The 12584-nt window shown below is 43.0% G+C and overlaps 1 protein-coding gene across 1 annotated transcript in view; it reads right to left on the reverse strand.

Annotated features, from left to right (window-relative positions):
- Positions 1 to 5652, reverse strand: part of LOC110486363 (3',5'-cyclic-AMP phosphodiesterase 4C) — a 97938-nt gene extending 92286 nt beyond the window's left edge. Inside the window, exon 1 of the mRNA XM_090196459.1 lies at positions 3812 to 5652. Coding sequence (XP_090052585.1) covers positions 3812 to 4107 — 296 coding nt within the window. The 5' untranslated portion in view covers positions 4108 to 5652. The remainder of the gene's footprint in view (positions 1 to 3811) is intronic.
- Between the last annotated feature and the right edge of the window lie 6932 nt (positions 5653 to 12584).

Genomic DNA, 12584 nt, shown 5'->3' on the forward strand with positions numbered 1-12584 from the left:
TGCTGACATTGAGGGTAGGGTTGTTGTCCGGGCACCAAACTGCCAGGTCACTGACCTCCTAGGCTGTCTCATCGTTGTTGGTGATCAGGTCTACCACCGCGGGGTCGTCAGCAAACTTATTGATGGTGTTGGAGTCGTGCGCGGTCCCGCAGTCGTAAGGTGAAGAGGGAGTATAGGAGGGGACTAAGCACGCATCACTGAGGGGCCCCCATTTTGAGGGCCAGTGTGGCGGACGTGTTGTTGCCTACCCTCACCAGCCTGGGGGTGGCCCGACAGGAAGTCCAGGATCCAGTTGCAGAGGAAGGTATTCAGACCCAGGGTCCTGAGCTTTAGTGATGAGCTTGGAGGGCACTATGGTGCTGAATGCTGAGCTGTAGTCAATAAACAGCATTCTCACATAGGTGTATATCGGTCCACTAATACAGGACTAGTAAAGGCACTACTTTTGTGAGATTTTTTCTTCATATATATATATATATATATATATATTTTTTTTTTTATTTTTTTTTTAAAATGTAAATTCTGATGTTTCAGGGATGCTGCAGCACCCTCAACACCCCTACTTCCTGCGGCTATGACGGTTTGTGTCAAGAACTGCAATGCTGCTGGGTTTTTCACGCTCAACAGCTTTCCGTGTGTATCAAGAATGGTGCACCACCCAAAGGACATCCAGCCAACTTGACACAACTGTGGGAAGCATTGGAGTCAACATGGCCAGCATCCCTGTGGAAAGCTTCCGACACCTTGTGGAGCCCATGCCCCGATAAAGTGAGCTCAATATTAGGAAAGTGTTCCTAATGTTTGGTATACTCGGGGTATGTGCATACTGTATTCTCGACATAGCTCATCATATATACAGTGCCTTGCGAAAGTATTCGGCCCCCTTGAACTTTGCGACCTTTTGCCACATTTCAGGCTTCAAACATAAAGATCTAAAACTGTATTTGTTTGTGAAGAATCAACAACAAGTGGGACACAATCATGAAGTGGAATGACATTTATTGGATATTTCAAACTTTTTTAACAAATCAAAAACTGAAAAATTGGGCGTGCAAAATTATTCAGCCCCCTTAAATTAATACTTTGTAGCGCCACCTTTTGCTGCGATTACAGCTGTAAGTTGCTTGGGGTATGTCTCTATCAGTTTTGCACATCGAGAGCCTGACATTTTTTCCCATTCCTCCTTGCAAAACAGCTCGAGCTCAGTGAGGTTGGATGGAGAGCATTTGTGAACAGCAGTTTTCAGTTCTTTCCACAGATTCTCGATTGGATTCAGGTCTGGACTTTGACTTGGCCATTCTAACACCTGGATATGTTTATTTTTGAACCATTCCATTGTAGATTTTGCTTTATGTTTTGGATCATTGTCTTGTTGGAAGACAAATCTCCGTCCCAGTCTCAGGTCTTTTGCAGACTCCATCAGGTTTTCTTCCAGAATGGTCCTGTATTTGGCTCCATCCATCTTCCCATCAATTTTAACCATCTTCCCTGTCCCTGCTGAAGAAAAGCAGGACCAAACCATGATGCTGCCACCACCATGTTTGACAGTGGGGATGGTGTGTTCAGGGTGATGAGCTGTGTTGCTTTTACGCCAAACATAACGTTTTGCATTGTTGCCAAAATATTCAATTTTGGTTTCATCTGACCAGAGCACCTTCTTCCACATGTTTGGTGTGTCTCCCAGGTGGCTTGTGGCAAACTTTAAACAACACTTTTTATGGATATCTTTAAGAAATGGCTTTCTTCTTGCCACTCTTCCATAAAGGCCAGATTTGTGCAATATACGACTGATTGTTGTCCTATGGACAGAGTCTCCCACCTCAGCTGTAGATCTCTGCAGTTCATCCAGAGTGATCATGGGCCTCTTGGCTGCATCTCATATTATCGCTTGCACAGTGCTCCTTGGGATGTTTAAAGCTTGGGGAATCTTTTTGTATCCAAATCCGGCTTTAAACTTCTTCACAACAGTATCTCGGACCTGCCTGGTGTGTTCCTTGTTCTTCATGATGCTCTCTGCACTTTTAACGGACCTCTGAGACTATCACAGTGCAGGTGCATTTATACGGAGACTTGATTACACACAGGTGGATTGTATTTATCATCATTAGTCATTTAGGTCAACATTGGATCATTCAGAGATCCTCACTGAACTTCTGGAGAGTTTGCTGCACTGAAAGTAAAGGGGCTGAATAATTTTGCACGCCCAATTTTTCAGTTTTTGATTTGTTAAAAAAGTTTGAAATATCCAATAAATGTTGTTCCACTTCATGATTGTGTCCCACTTGTTGTTGATTCTTCACAAAAAAATACAGTTTTATATCTTTATGTTTGAAGCCTGAAATGTGGCAAAGTTCAAGGGGGACGAATACTTTCGCAAGGCACTGTAACTACTGCTGTACATACCTTTTTAGTATTTATACCCAGAGCTCTAAAAGTATTGGGACAGTGACTTTTTCTGGGCTCTGTCCTCCAGCACTTTGGATTTCAAATGATACAATGACTTTGAAGTTAAGTGCAGACTGTCAGCTTTCATTTGAGGGTATTTTCATCCATATCGGTGAACAGTTTCAAAATGACACCACTTTTATACATAGTCCCCCCATTTCAGGAGACCAAAAGTATTGGGACAAATTCACTTATATGTGTATTAAAGTAGTCAAAGGAGAAGTATTTGGTCCCATATTCATAGTACACAATGCCTACATCAAACTTCTGACTCTTACACATTTTCTGGATGCATTTGCTGTTTGATTTGGTTGTGTTTCAGATTTTTTTTTGTGCCAAATTGAAATGAATGATAAATAATGTATTGTGTCATTTTGGAATCACTTTAATTGTAAATAAGAATAGAATATGTTTATAAACACTTCTACACTCATGTGGATGCTACAATGATTATGGATCATCCTGAATGAAATCGTAAACAATAATGACTGAGTAAATTCCCAATAGCAGGGGAGTACATGACAAATAAACACTTTATACGATTTCTTGAAATGTAACATCCAATAAAAATGTAGCAGCTGGAAGCCAGCGTACCATTTTAGCCGTTTCGGCTAATAGAAAGTCCCCAGACCTCCAAGAAGGCGTGACAACAGAGTGATTTTGAGGTATAGCTACGCTACCGAGGCTATAGCCAACCCAACCCAGGTCAGTTCCACCCTTCAGGGCAACAGAATCTGCTGGTTCTCATTATTCAATTCAATAAGAAAGATGATATCATACTGAGGCACGCAAGCCCTGAAATGAGAACCGCTGCCTGCAGGTGATGCACCTGACCTGTCCAGGTAAGTTACATGGAGATGCCCGACCTCTATGTGAACTGTACCCATGGATGGTGTATCAGCTACGCCTACATTGCAAATAGCCGAACGTTTCAGTGGAAGATTATCTGAGTCAAGTATGCACGCACGAACGCACCCACTAGACCTTTGAATCCATTAGAAACGCGCAAAACAGATGTATTTCTGTTATCTATATGATGTGTTTGTCATGGTCATATAGGCCTAGGCTACTCTTAAAACGTTATTGATGTTTTCACTTGTTATTCCTGTTTTTGTGTGGGCGGGCGGGTTTACAGACAGTGCCAATCCGAGTGCTTAAACTCATGTTCTCTGACATGCCCAAGACGCATAAAGCATCACCACCGAGAACCCACGCGTCCCGCCTCCCAATACCAAACACCTCATATCAGTTAACCCTTCCGGCATACTTTAACACAGAGCACCACCCACTCATTATTAGTGGCTCTATTTATGCATATGTACGGCGATTGTAATGTTTGGAAATGTTTGTTGGATGCACGTCATACCGTTTATTTCCAACACAATTGCCGATGGATGGGTTCGTGGTTCCTTGGAACGAGGATGGCCAGGACATCCGACACTTCCTCAGCCCCGGTCTGTCGCTCGTGTCCATGGCATTAGAGCGCTCTATCCCTCGGTGGTGATGGCGGTCGGTGTCAGAGTATCCCCGGTGTTTGATTTTGATGGGGGTCCGTGGCTGCCTCCAAAGATGTTGCGGAGGCTTTAGGGTCGCCTGCTCCCGGGGAACGGGAAGCGAGAGAGAAAGGCTCTTTTTCGAGCATGGTGGTGGTACTTCCATCATAGTGCAAATTAAAATATCCCTTTTATATCTCAACTTATTGACACAAATAATAATATGGCTATATATTCTTTGACTTCAAATTACTAACCTATTAGCGTCCATCATTGCCACTTAATCGTAGCCTACCCTGTGTAATTGTGTAGACAAAAGTGACCAAGTCAAGTGCAGTCCGATGTTATATGTAATATTCTAAATAATAACATGTAAACCTTTCAGCCATTATCACAGTGGTACTGTCAGGCAGAGAATGTGACTAAATTCACCCAGAAAGTGTCTTTCTTTTGCCTACCGTTTATCCAATTAAATTCCCAACCAAAAGTTAATCTCTCTTCTAAATGTAAAACGTTTCCCTTATTTTTTGCTGAGAGCTTCGCCAATCGTTAAAGTATCCGTCTGGTAGGTGACGATAGCCCCTCACGGGTGCTTCCCCTGAAGTTTGACGCCTTGTCGCCCATTGCGCACTTGATCACTTTAGTTACAGAGCAATCTATTGCTTTTATCCGCTCCTTATTGCAGAATCACAGACCGTTGGCTCCTGTGCGATGAGGGATATTATTGCTGCTCTCGACCGCACATGTCTGTCAAAGCTCGCTCGTAACCGTTCGGTCTCCAGCTGTAGCCATAAAAAGTAACACAGAATACCGTCGTGCATCTGGAACTACATAGGCTGAGCCGCACGCGCGGAGCCTACTGTCTCGACTTTCCCCTATATTAAAATGCTTGATCCAATTATTTCAGTTTGAGATTAAATTAGATTTCGAGCAATAGAACATCTCCATGAATTACATAATTTCGGTTGTCTTTGGAGTTGTGGTTGTGCCTGTATCAAAAACCCACGCGACGTTATTTCCTTTGCCGCTCTTCTTCACACAATGCATTATCAAATGCAAAAGGCTACCAGAAAAGCATTGACTCTCGAAGTCCTGTAGTCGCTGCTTCCATTATCTGTCCATTGTCACGTCTGAACTCCAGATTGACGACAAATGTTACATTAACCATAACGCATCATCAACCCCATCCAGTCTCTCGCTTCTTTCTCACTCTCTTTTTTTCTCTCCAGCAAGCCCACACTCGCGGCTCCTGTCCAGTTGGTTTATCTCTTTGGACTGAAAGGAATTTAATAACGTATTATTAATTCCCTCATATTGACGATATTCTCCTGGAAAGCCCTCGACATAAAATCAAAAGAACTGATGTATTTTAATAGCCTACTAAATCGTTTTTCACCACTGTCTGCTTTCAGTGCACTGCCGACGTGGTCAAAAGTGTAAGCCGTAGTAAATGGATAACCACCTCTCACAAAACGCGATATTTGTTGTATCCGTTTTAGTTATTTGTCGCAGTCGTTCCACTGATGCGAGCTGTCACTTAAGATTTCTCTGACCGTTTTCAGCATAATTGGATCATATCTGGACACGCAGGGTTGAAACCAAGCGCACTCTCAATGCAAGATGCGTTTGTAGAGCGCAAGCACAACTGCAGTTCTACAACCTTCCGTTAATCATAGCATTAAACATATTATCGTCTCATCTGCTGATGCATAATGATCAGGGATTCTCAGCTCCACTTTTTATTAAATCTCCAGGCACCGTGCGCCATCGAATTAAGTATTTGTAATATGAGCACGTCTGTTTACCCATAAAAGCATTAAATCATTTGCTTTTTAATCTGCAGAAATGCTCTCACATTAAACATATTTTTTTGCTTATCAGTTAGATATTCTACAGCTGTGGAGAGAGATGGCTATAGGCTACATGAATCATTTAAAGTCCCAGTGCAGTCAAACACGTCATTTTCTGTGTTTTATATATATACACAACATGACCAAAAGTATGTGGACACTTGTTTGTCGAACATCTCATTCCAAAATCATGAGCATTAACATAGAGTTGGTCCCATTGCTGCTATAACAGCCTCCACTCTCCACTCTCCTGGGAAGGCTTTCCACTAAATATTGGACATTTGCAGCGGGAACTTGCTTCCATTCAGCCACAAGAGCATTAGTGTGGTCAAGCACTGATGTTGGGCAAATAGGCCTGGCTCGCAGTCAGTGTTTCAATTCATCCCAAAGGTGTTTGACGGGGTGGAGGTCAGGGCTCTGTGCAGGCCAGTCAAGTTCTTCCACACAGCTCTTGACAAACCATTTCTGGATGGACCTCACTTTGTGCATGTGGGCATCGTCATGCTGAAACAGGAAAGGGCCTTCTCCAAACTGTTGCCACAAAGTTGGAAGCACAGAATCATTTAGAATGTCATGGTTTGCTGTAGTGTGAAGATTTCCCTTCACTGGAACCAAGGAGCCTAGCCCGAATCACGGAAAACAGCCCTAGACCATTATTTCTCCCAACAAACTTTACAGTTCGCACTATTCATTGGGGCAGGTAGCGTTCTCCTGGCATCCGCCAAACCCAGATTAGTCCGTCGGACTGCCAGATGGTGAAGCGTGATTTATCACTCCAGAGAATACATTTCCACTGCTCCAGAGTCCAATGGCGGCGAGCTTTACACCACTCCAGCCGATGCTTGGCATCGCGCGTGGCAATCTTAGGCTTGTGTGCGGTTGCACGGCCATGGAAACCCAATTCATGAAGCTCCCGACAAACAGTTATTGTGCTGACATTGCTTCTAGAGGCAGTTTGGAACTTGATAGTGACTGTTGCAACTGAAGACAGACGATTTGATGAACTTCAGCACTCGCCGGTCCCATTCTGTGAGCTTCTGGGGCCTACCACTTTGCGGCCGAGCCGTTGCTGCTCCTAGACATTTCCACTACACAATAACAGCACTTACAGATTCAGGTTCAGAAAACTTTTAATGTCCTCAGATGAAATTCATCTTGCAGCAGTCATAAAACACATCACATCTAAAAATGAAAATAAGTAGCAAAGGATATTTACAAACAAATAGACAGAGTAAGTGCAGTTGCATAGTGCAAGTGCCAAGTGCAATTAGTCCAACATTTTGGCTCTAGCAGTGCCGAAATTTGACGAACTGACTTGTTGGAAAGGTGGCATCCTATGATGGTGCCACGTTGAAAGTCACTGAGCTCTTCAGCACGGGCAAATCTACTGCCAATGTTTGTCTATGGAGATTTTATGGCTCTGTGCTCTAATTTATACACCTGTCAGCAATGGGTGTGGCTGAAATAGCCGAATCCACTAATTTGAAGGGGTGTCCACATACGTTTGCATATATAGTGTATTTCCACACTGTGAGGTTGGAATAGTACTGTGAAATTGTGAAAATTATGAAAATGCAGTTTAGTGTAAGAGCTGTTTGAAAAGAACACCTGAAATGTCAGCCTGTTTTGTTGAGTTTTGGCCTGCAGTGTAAGTTAATAGATCAATAACAAATAGAGTTTCAAACCTTTCAGGTTACATATCCCTCCCATTAGGCTCGTCCAATCAGGCCCCTCACTCAGACCACTCCCAGACAGTCCTAGCAAAATTCTTGTTTGAGAAATTGTTCTTTGCTAAGAAGCTATTTTCGTTACTTAATTGTAACAACTTAATTGTTACCCAGAAATGATTTCATATTGAGATCAGTGCCCGTCATTCAGGGCAGGTGGGACATCTTTTTTGGGGGGGTGGGCTTGCCTGTTTTGCATGTTATTTTGGCATTAATACGAGTCACATATCAGTTTTCAAACTATGTAAAAAATATAAATATATAATTGAGTGAATAAAGCCGCATACAAACATGGTCTCTTTTTTGTTTTCTTGAGTAAGGCAGCTCCAAGATGCAGGTGTTTCAGCCTAACTCAGTGCTTTCTGTGGTGGTGGTGCAAGCCAGCAGAAAATAGGAGTGTTGTGCTGTGCTGTGATCAGTGTCCTGTCACTCATGGGGAAACTAAGTCACCAGTCCTTAGTAAGGGTAGACATCAAAAATTCTAGCCCTCTGCATCCTGCCACATAGTTACATTAGTAGTGCCCTTCCAATAAGGCTCAAGTTCATTGGCCACAGATAACATGACATCAAATCACGTTATATCTACAGTAGCTTTGATTGGACTAATCATGTCAACATCTTCCTTCCAAAATCTTAGCTAGCAGTCATCATCACGAATCAAGTTGACACTCTACTTGCAAATCCTTTTTAATCCTAGCGAAATAATGAAGATAAATTATAGATAAAATGTATCGTGCTCATCGGCCACTGGACATAAAGATTACGCAACAAGTTGGAAATCGCAAATTCAACCATGAGTGGTTTGAAAGGAATCGGTGCCCGTGGCTAACCGCAAGAATTGCAACTGGGAAGTCGGGAATAAACCAGCTCAGACTGGTAAAATACGTTTTGAACGGTCATCCAACCCGGAATTGTCAATTTTTCTCTTTCTTTGATGCCAAAATTTGCCCAAGAAGGACCGCTGCGCCACCTTCCTGTTTAAGTAAGCACGTCACCACAGCGTGAGTCCAAAAATGTCTTATATGCTGCTGCATAAATAATGTAATATGCCAGGGAGATATGTATACTGTAACTAAGAAAGTAATACGAAGTGTATGTTGTGTAATAAGCTGTTAGTTGCCCATGTGCATCACCCTAATAATTTGATCTATTTTCACGTCTTAATATTGTCTAAAGTTCTAACTGTTCTGACTCAGTGGTGCACATGTAGCCTACAACCTGTTTTTGAGAAAAGTCCTCATCTAATATTGTAAGAGATTTCATTGTCTTCTTCTTTGCCCCCTTTATTTATCCTATGGTTCTGACTTGGTGAACAGGGAAAATACTTTAAGAGCAGCCCATTTTTCTGCACATTTCAAAAGTGCTGAACATAGTTCTATATATTTTGTCTTTATTTTATTTAACTAGGCAAGTCAGTTAAGAACAAATTCTTATTTACAATGACGGCCTACACCGTCCAAACCCAGACGAAGCTGGGCCAATTGTGCACCACCCTATGGGACTCCTAATCACGGCCTGTTGTGATATAGCCTGGATTCGAACCAGGGTGTCTGTAGTGATGCCTCTGGCACTGAGATGCAGTGCCTTAGACCGCTGCGCCACGTCCGTTTTAGCTCGCTCGTTAATGTCTTAAACGAAATGCCTCTTATCTGCTCATCGTTCGTTCAATTGTCATTAGAAACCACATTTGTTTAAGCAAGTCAGCCATATCAGCTATGTTTTTAAAAAAGTCAGTAAACGAGGCTGAATTAATTGTTTCGCTGGCTGACAGCCAGGTGTAGCGGTGGTAAGGGTTCACTCCATTGTGTTGGAAAGAAAGCTCTGCTGTTGGGATAACTTTATGTAGGCCCTAACAGTTTGTGGGCACCGCTTGTTACCGTTATAGTGCAATTAATGTATTGTTTAGTGTTGTGTTGTGTCGTGGCTTTGCTGGCATGCATCTACAAAATGTGGGGGTGTTTGCCCCACCAAGATTTACATGCTAAAATCGGCACTGATTGAGATAAAAAACAGCCGCATTGGGCCTTTAACACAAAAATAATGGAACCTTGTATATTCACATTTTAGAAGTCTAAATGTGTTCTCCAAATCATAACCGAGATACCTGAGCCCTGTAAGCACATGACAAGGAATCTACACAGCGTCAAAAGAACTCCACAGGGACGTGAGCCCATATTGACTCCAATGCTTCCCACCGTTGTGTCAAGTTTGCTGGACCATTCTTGATCCACACAGGAAACTGTTGAGCATGAAAAACCCAGCAGTGTTGCTGTTACATTTTAGTCATTTAGCAGACACTCTTATCCAGAGTGAATTATAGTAGTGAATGAATACATTTTTCATTCTTATCCCCCATGGGACTTGCACCCACAACCCTAGCGTTGCAAGTGACATTCTCTACCAACTGAGCCACACGGGACCAGCTCTTCACGCAAACTGGTGCTCCTGGCATCTACTACCATATCCCATTCAAAAGCACTTAAATCTTTGTCTTGCCCGTTCACCCTCTGAATGGCACACACACAATCCATGTCTCATTGTCCGTAAATACTGTACCTGCTATGCTGATGAGGGGACATTATGAACACTACCATAGATACCTGCTATGCTGATGAGGTATCTTTATTAAAGCTACCATGTAAATACCGAATGTGCTAATGAGGTAATGTTATAGACACTACCTTATAAATACCTGCTGGTAAGTGAAATAGGAAGCAATGTGAACTATATGAGTTTACTAGATTCATGAAAAGTGACGATCCATTCAGACCAGCCTTACTGACTGAACTTTCATAAACTTTATTACATGCTGCTGGCGAAATAACGTGGAGATTATTCACATTTATCCCCCTGTAGAAATCTCACATTAGTCCTCTGAATATAGTGCATGCATGTCTGTCTGTCTGTCTGTCTGTCTGTGAGAGAGAGAAAGAGATAGAGAGCCCAACATAAACCAGTGCCTGCTGGGTATTTGATGTTTTGCAATATTGATATTAAGATGATTCCGGAAAAGGAGTGCTCTCGCTCTTTGATGCATCACCAACACATGAAAGACTCCTCTATTTATATCATGCCAAGAAAGCCCTGTGTCTGTCTGGCCTCTGTCCCAAGCTGTGTATAGTGTAGCGTAGTGTAGTGTGAGCACCAGAGAATTCTGGGAATTGGAGTTCCTCTTAGGGAGGCCCATGAAACATTAATCCACACCACTTTTCTGACAGTGAATAATAATCTGGCCTGGCCACTCACTTTGTGTGTGTGTGTGGTGATCACGTGTGTGTGTGTATCAGTAAATACGTGGTTGATCATTTCTACTGTAGGACAATGGGTGGTGGAAGGTAGTCCATACATGCTCATATGCCTATGGTGTCAGAGAACAGCCACCATGCAGCATAAGAATGTAATAGATGTAATAGATGTATTTACCTCTGGCGGGGTATGTGAGGTATTTTGTATGACGAGGTTTGATACCAACCTAGAAATAACCTGTCTACATTTTCTTTTTCTGCAGCGCTGCAGTGGTGGGGAAGCAGCATGTTCATATTGGCTATGAGCCTGTTACCGACCTGCATCATCCTCCTTTAAACTCCATTTGAACCTGCACTGCAGTGTCTCTCTGTGTGTGTTTGTTCCAGGGCCGAGGTGGAAGAGAGAGATGACATGATCTAAAGTATTAGGAATTGGAGACCTTGAGGAGACTGTGGTTTACTTTGGGGACTAGCTGAGCAACATCGATTACTTTAAAAGCCAGATAAGTAGATTTCGGCGCTTCTTAAGACCATATTGATGAGGCTGAGGGGCTGGAGAGGATATCTGAGAGCAAGATCCAGTAGATGACCCTTCCACAAGGCTGTCCAATTTCCTCACTGCCGCTCTCCCATACCCCCATCCACTGCCATGGCTTCTGTTTCAAACACAATTAGTAGTGATGCTGATACTGCTTCTGTACGGAACATGGGCATTGGACACCACGGATGTGGCACCACTAAAATGGAGAGTACATGGTAGAGCAATTGATTTTTATTTTAACTTTGGAACCAGAGGGGCTGGACCCATCGGCCACCACATAGAGATTCCTGATTAATAAAACATTGCAGGTAGCCTTACATTTTTCACATCACCTACCAAAGCTTTTATACAGTCAGCAATGCAAGCCATGTAGTGGAAAGGGGGGGGGGGTTCAAAAGGTATTCATGCTAAAAACAGCTCCTGTATCTGAAAATATTTTAATGGGGTGATTTGTAAACCCCCTAAAAGTCTGTGGTTGATTGAGTGTTCAATTGTGATTTCACTATTACTGATTATAAACAGAATTGGTCCTGCAGAATAGGCACACTTCATGTCTGTAAGTGTAGCACAGGGAGAACGTTGTTTTCTCTGCTGCTGATGTTCAAGCTGCAGTCCTCTGCACCTTTTCTATCTCCCTCCCTCCTGTATTTTGGAAAATCACAGGTTTCCGCAGCATTCTGCGTGCAGGGTGACTGCGTGGGTGGAAACATGGAAGGCAGAAATCTAAATGTGTCTGACACACCGTCGACTGAGCCGCGTTTGGTGGTTCCCCCAGAGCGCTCTGGTTACAGACAGCAGGCACCACAAGAGAGATTAGGGGCACTAAAAGTATCAACAAACACACAATGGAGGTGTGCAGATTTATCGTTTCCAATATGCTGAAATGACGCAACCATCTGAGCAACGTTCCATTTCTATGGTAACATTTGTTTCCTTTGTCATAAAATTGATATGAACGTTCCATTTAAGCCATATGAGAATGGTGTTCAGCCAACGTTTGCTGCCTAAATTTAAAAATCACAAACATTTCCTTTACATGGCATCTAATTTGTTTCACCTCAGTGCCCCAGTCAATAACACTGCTGCTTCTAGTGGTTGTGACCAGGAGACAGTAACATCCAACCAAAGTCACCTTGTAGCCTGATTACAGGATGGAGGACTGGCCTCTTCAGTCCCCCTTGTTTCGTACAGTAGAGGAGCTGAGGGGGTGAAGGGCACCATCAGTAAAACATTAGGCCACGGTGTGCCCTAACCCAACGGTGTGCCCTAAGGCCACGATGTCC

This window comes from Oncorhynchus mykiss, chromosome 13 (assembly GCF_057628025.1).
Source record: "Oncorhynchus mykiss isolate SJ-2025 chromosome 13, ASM5762802v1, whole genome shotgun sequence".
NCBI classification, from domain to species: Eukaryota; Metazoa; Chordata; class Actinopteri; order Salmoniformes; family Salmonidae; genus Oncorhynchus; species Oncorhynchus mykiss.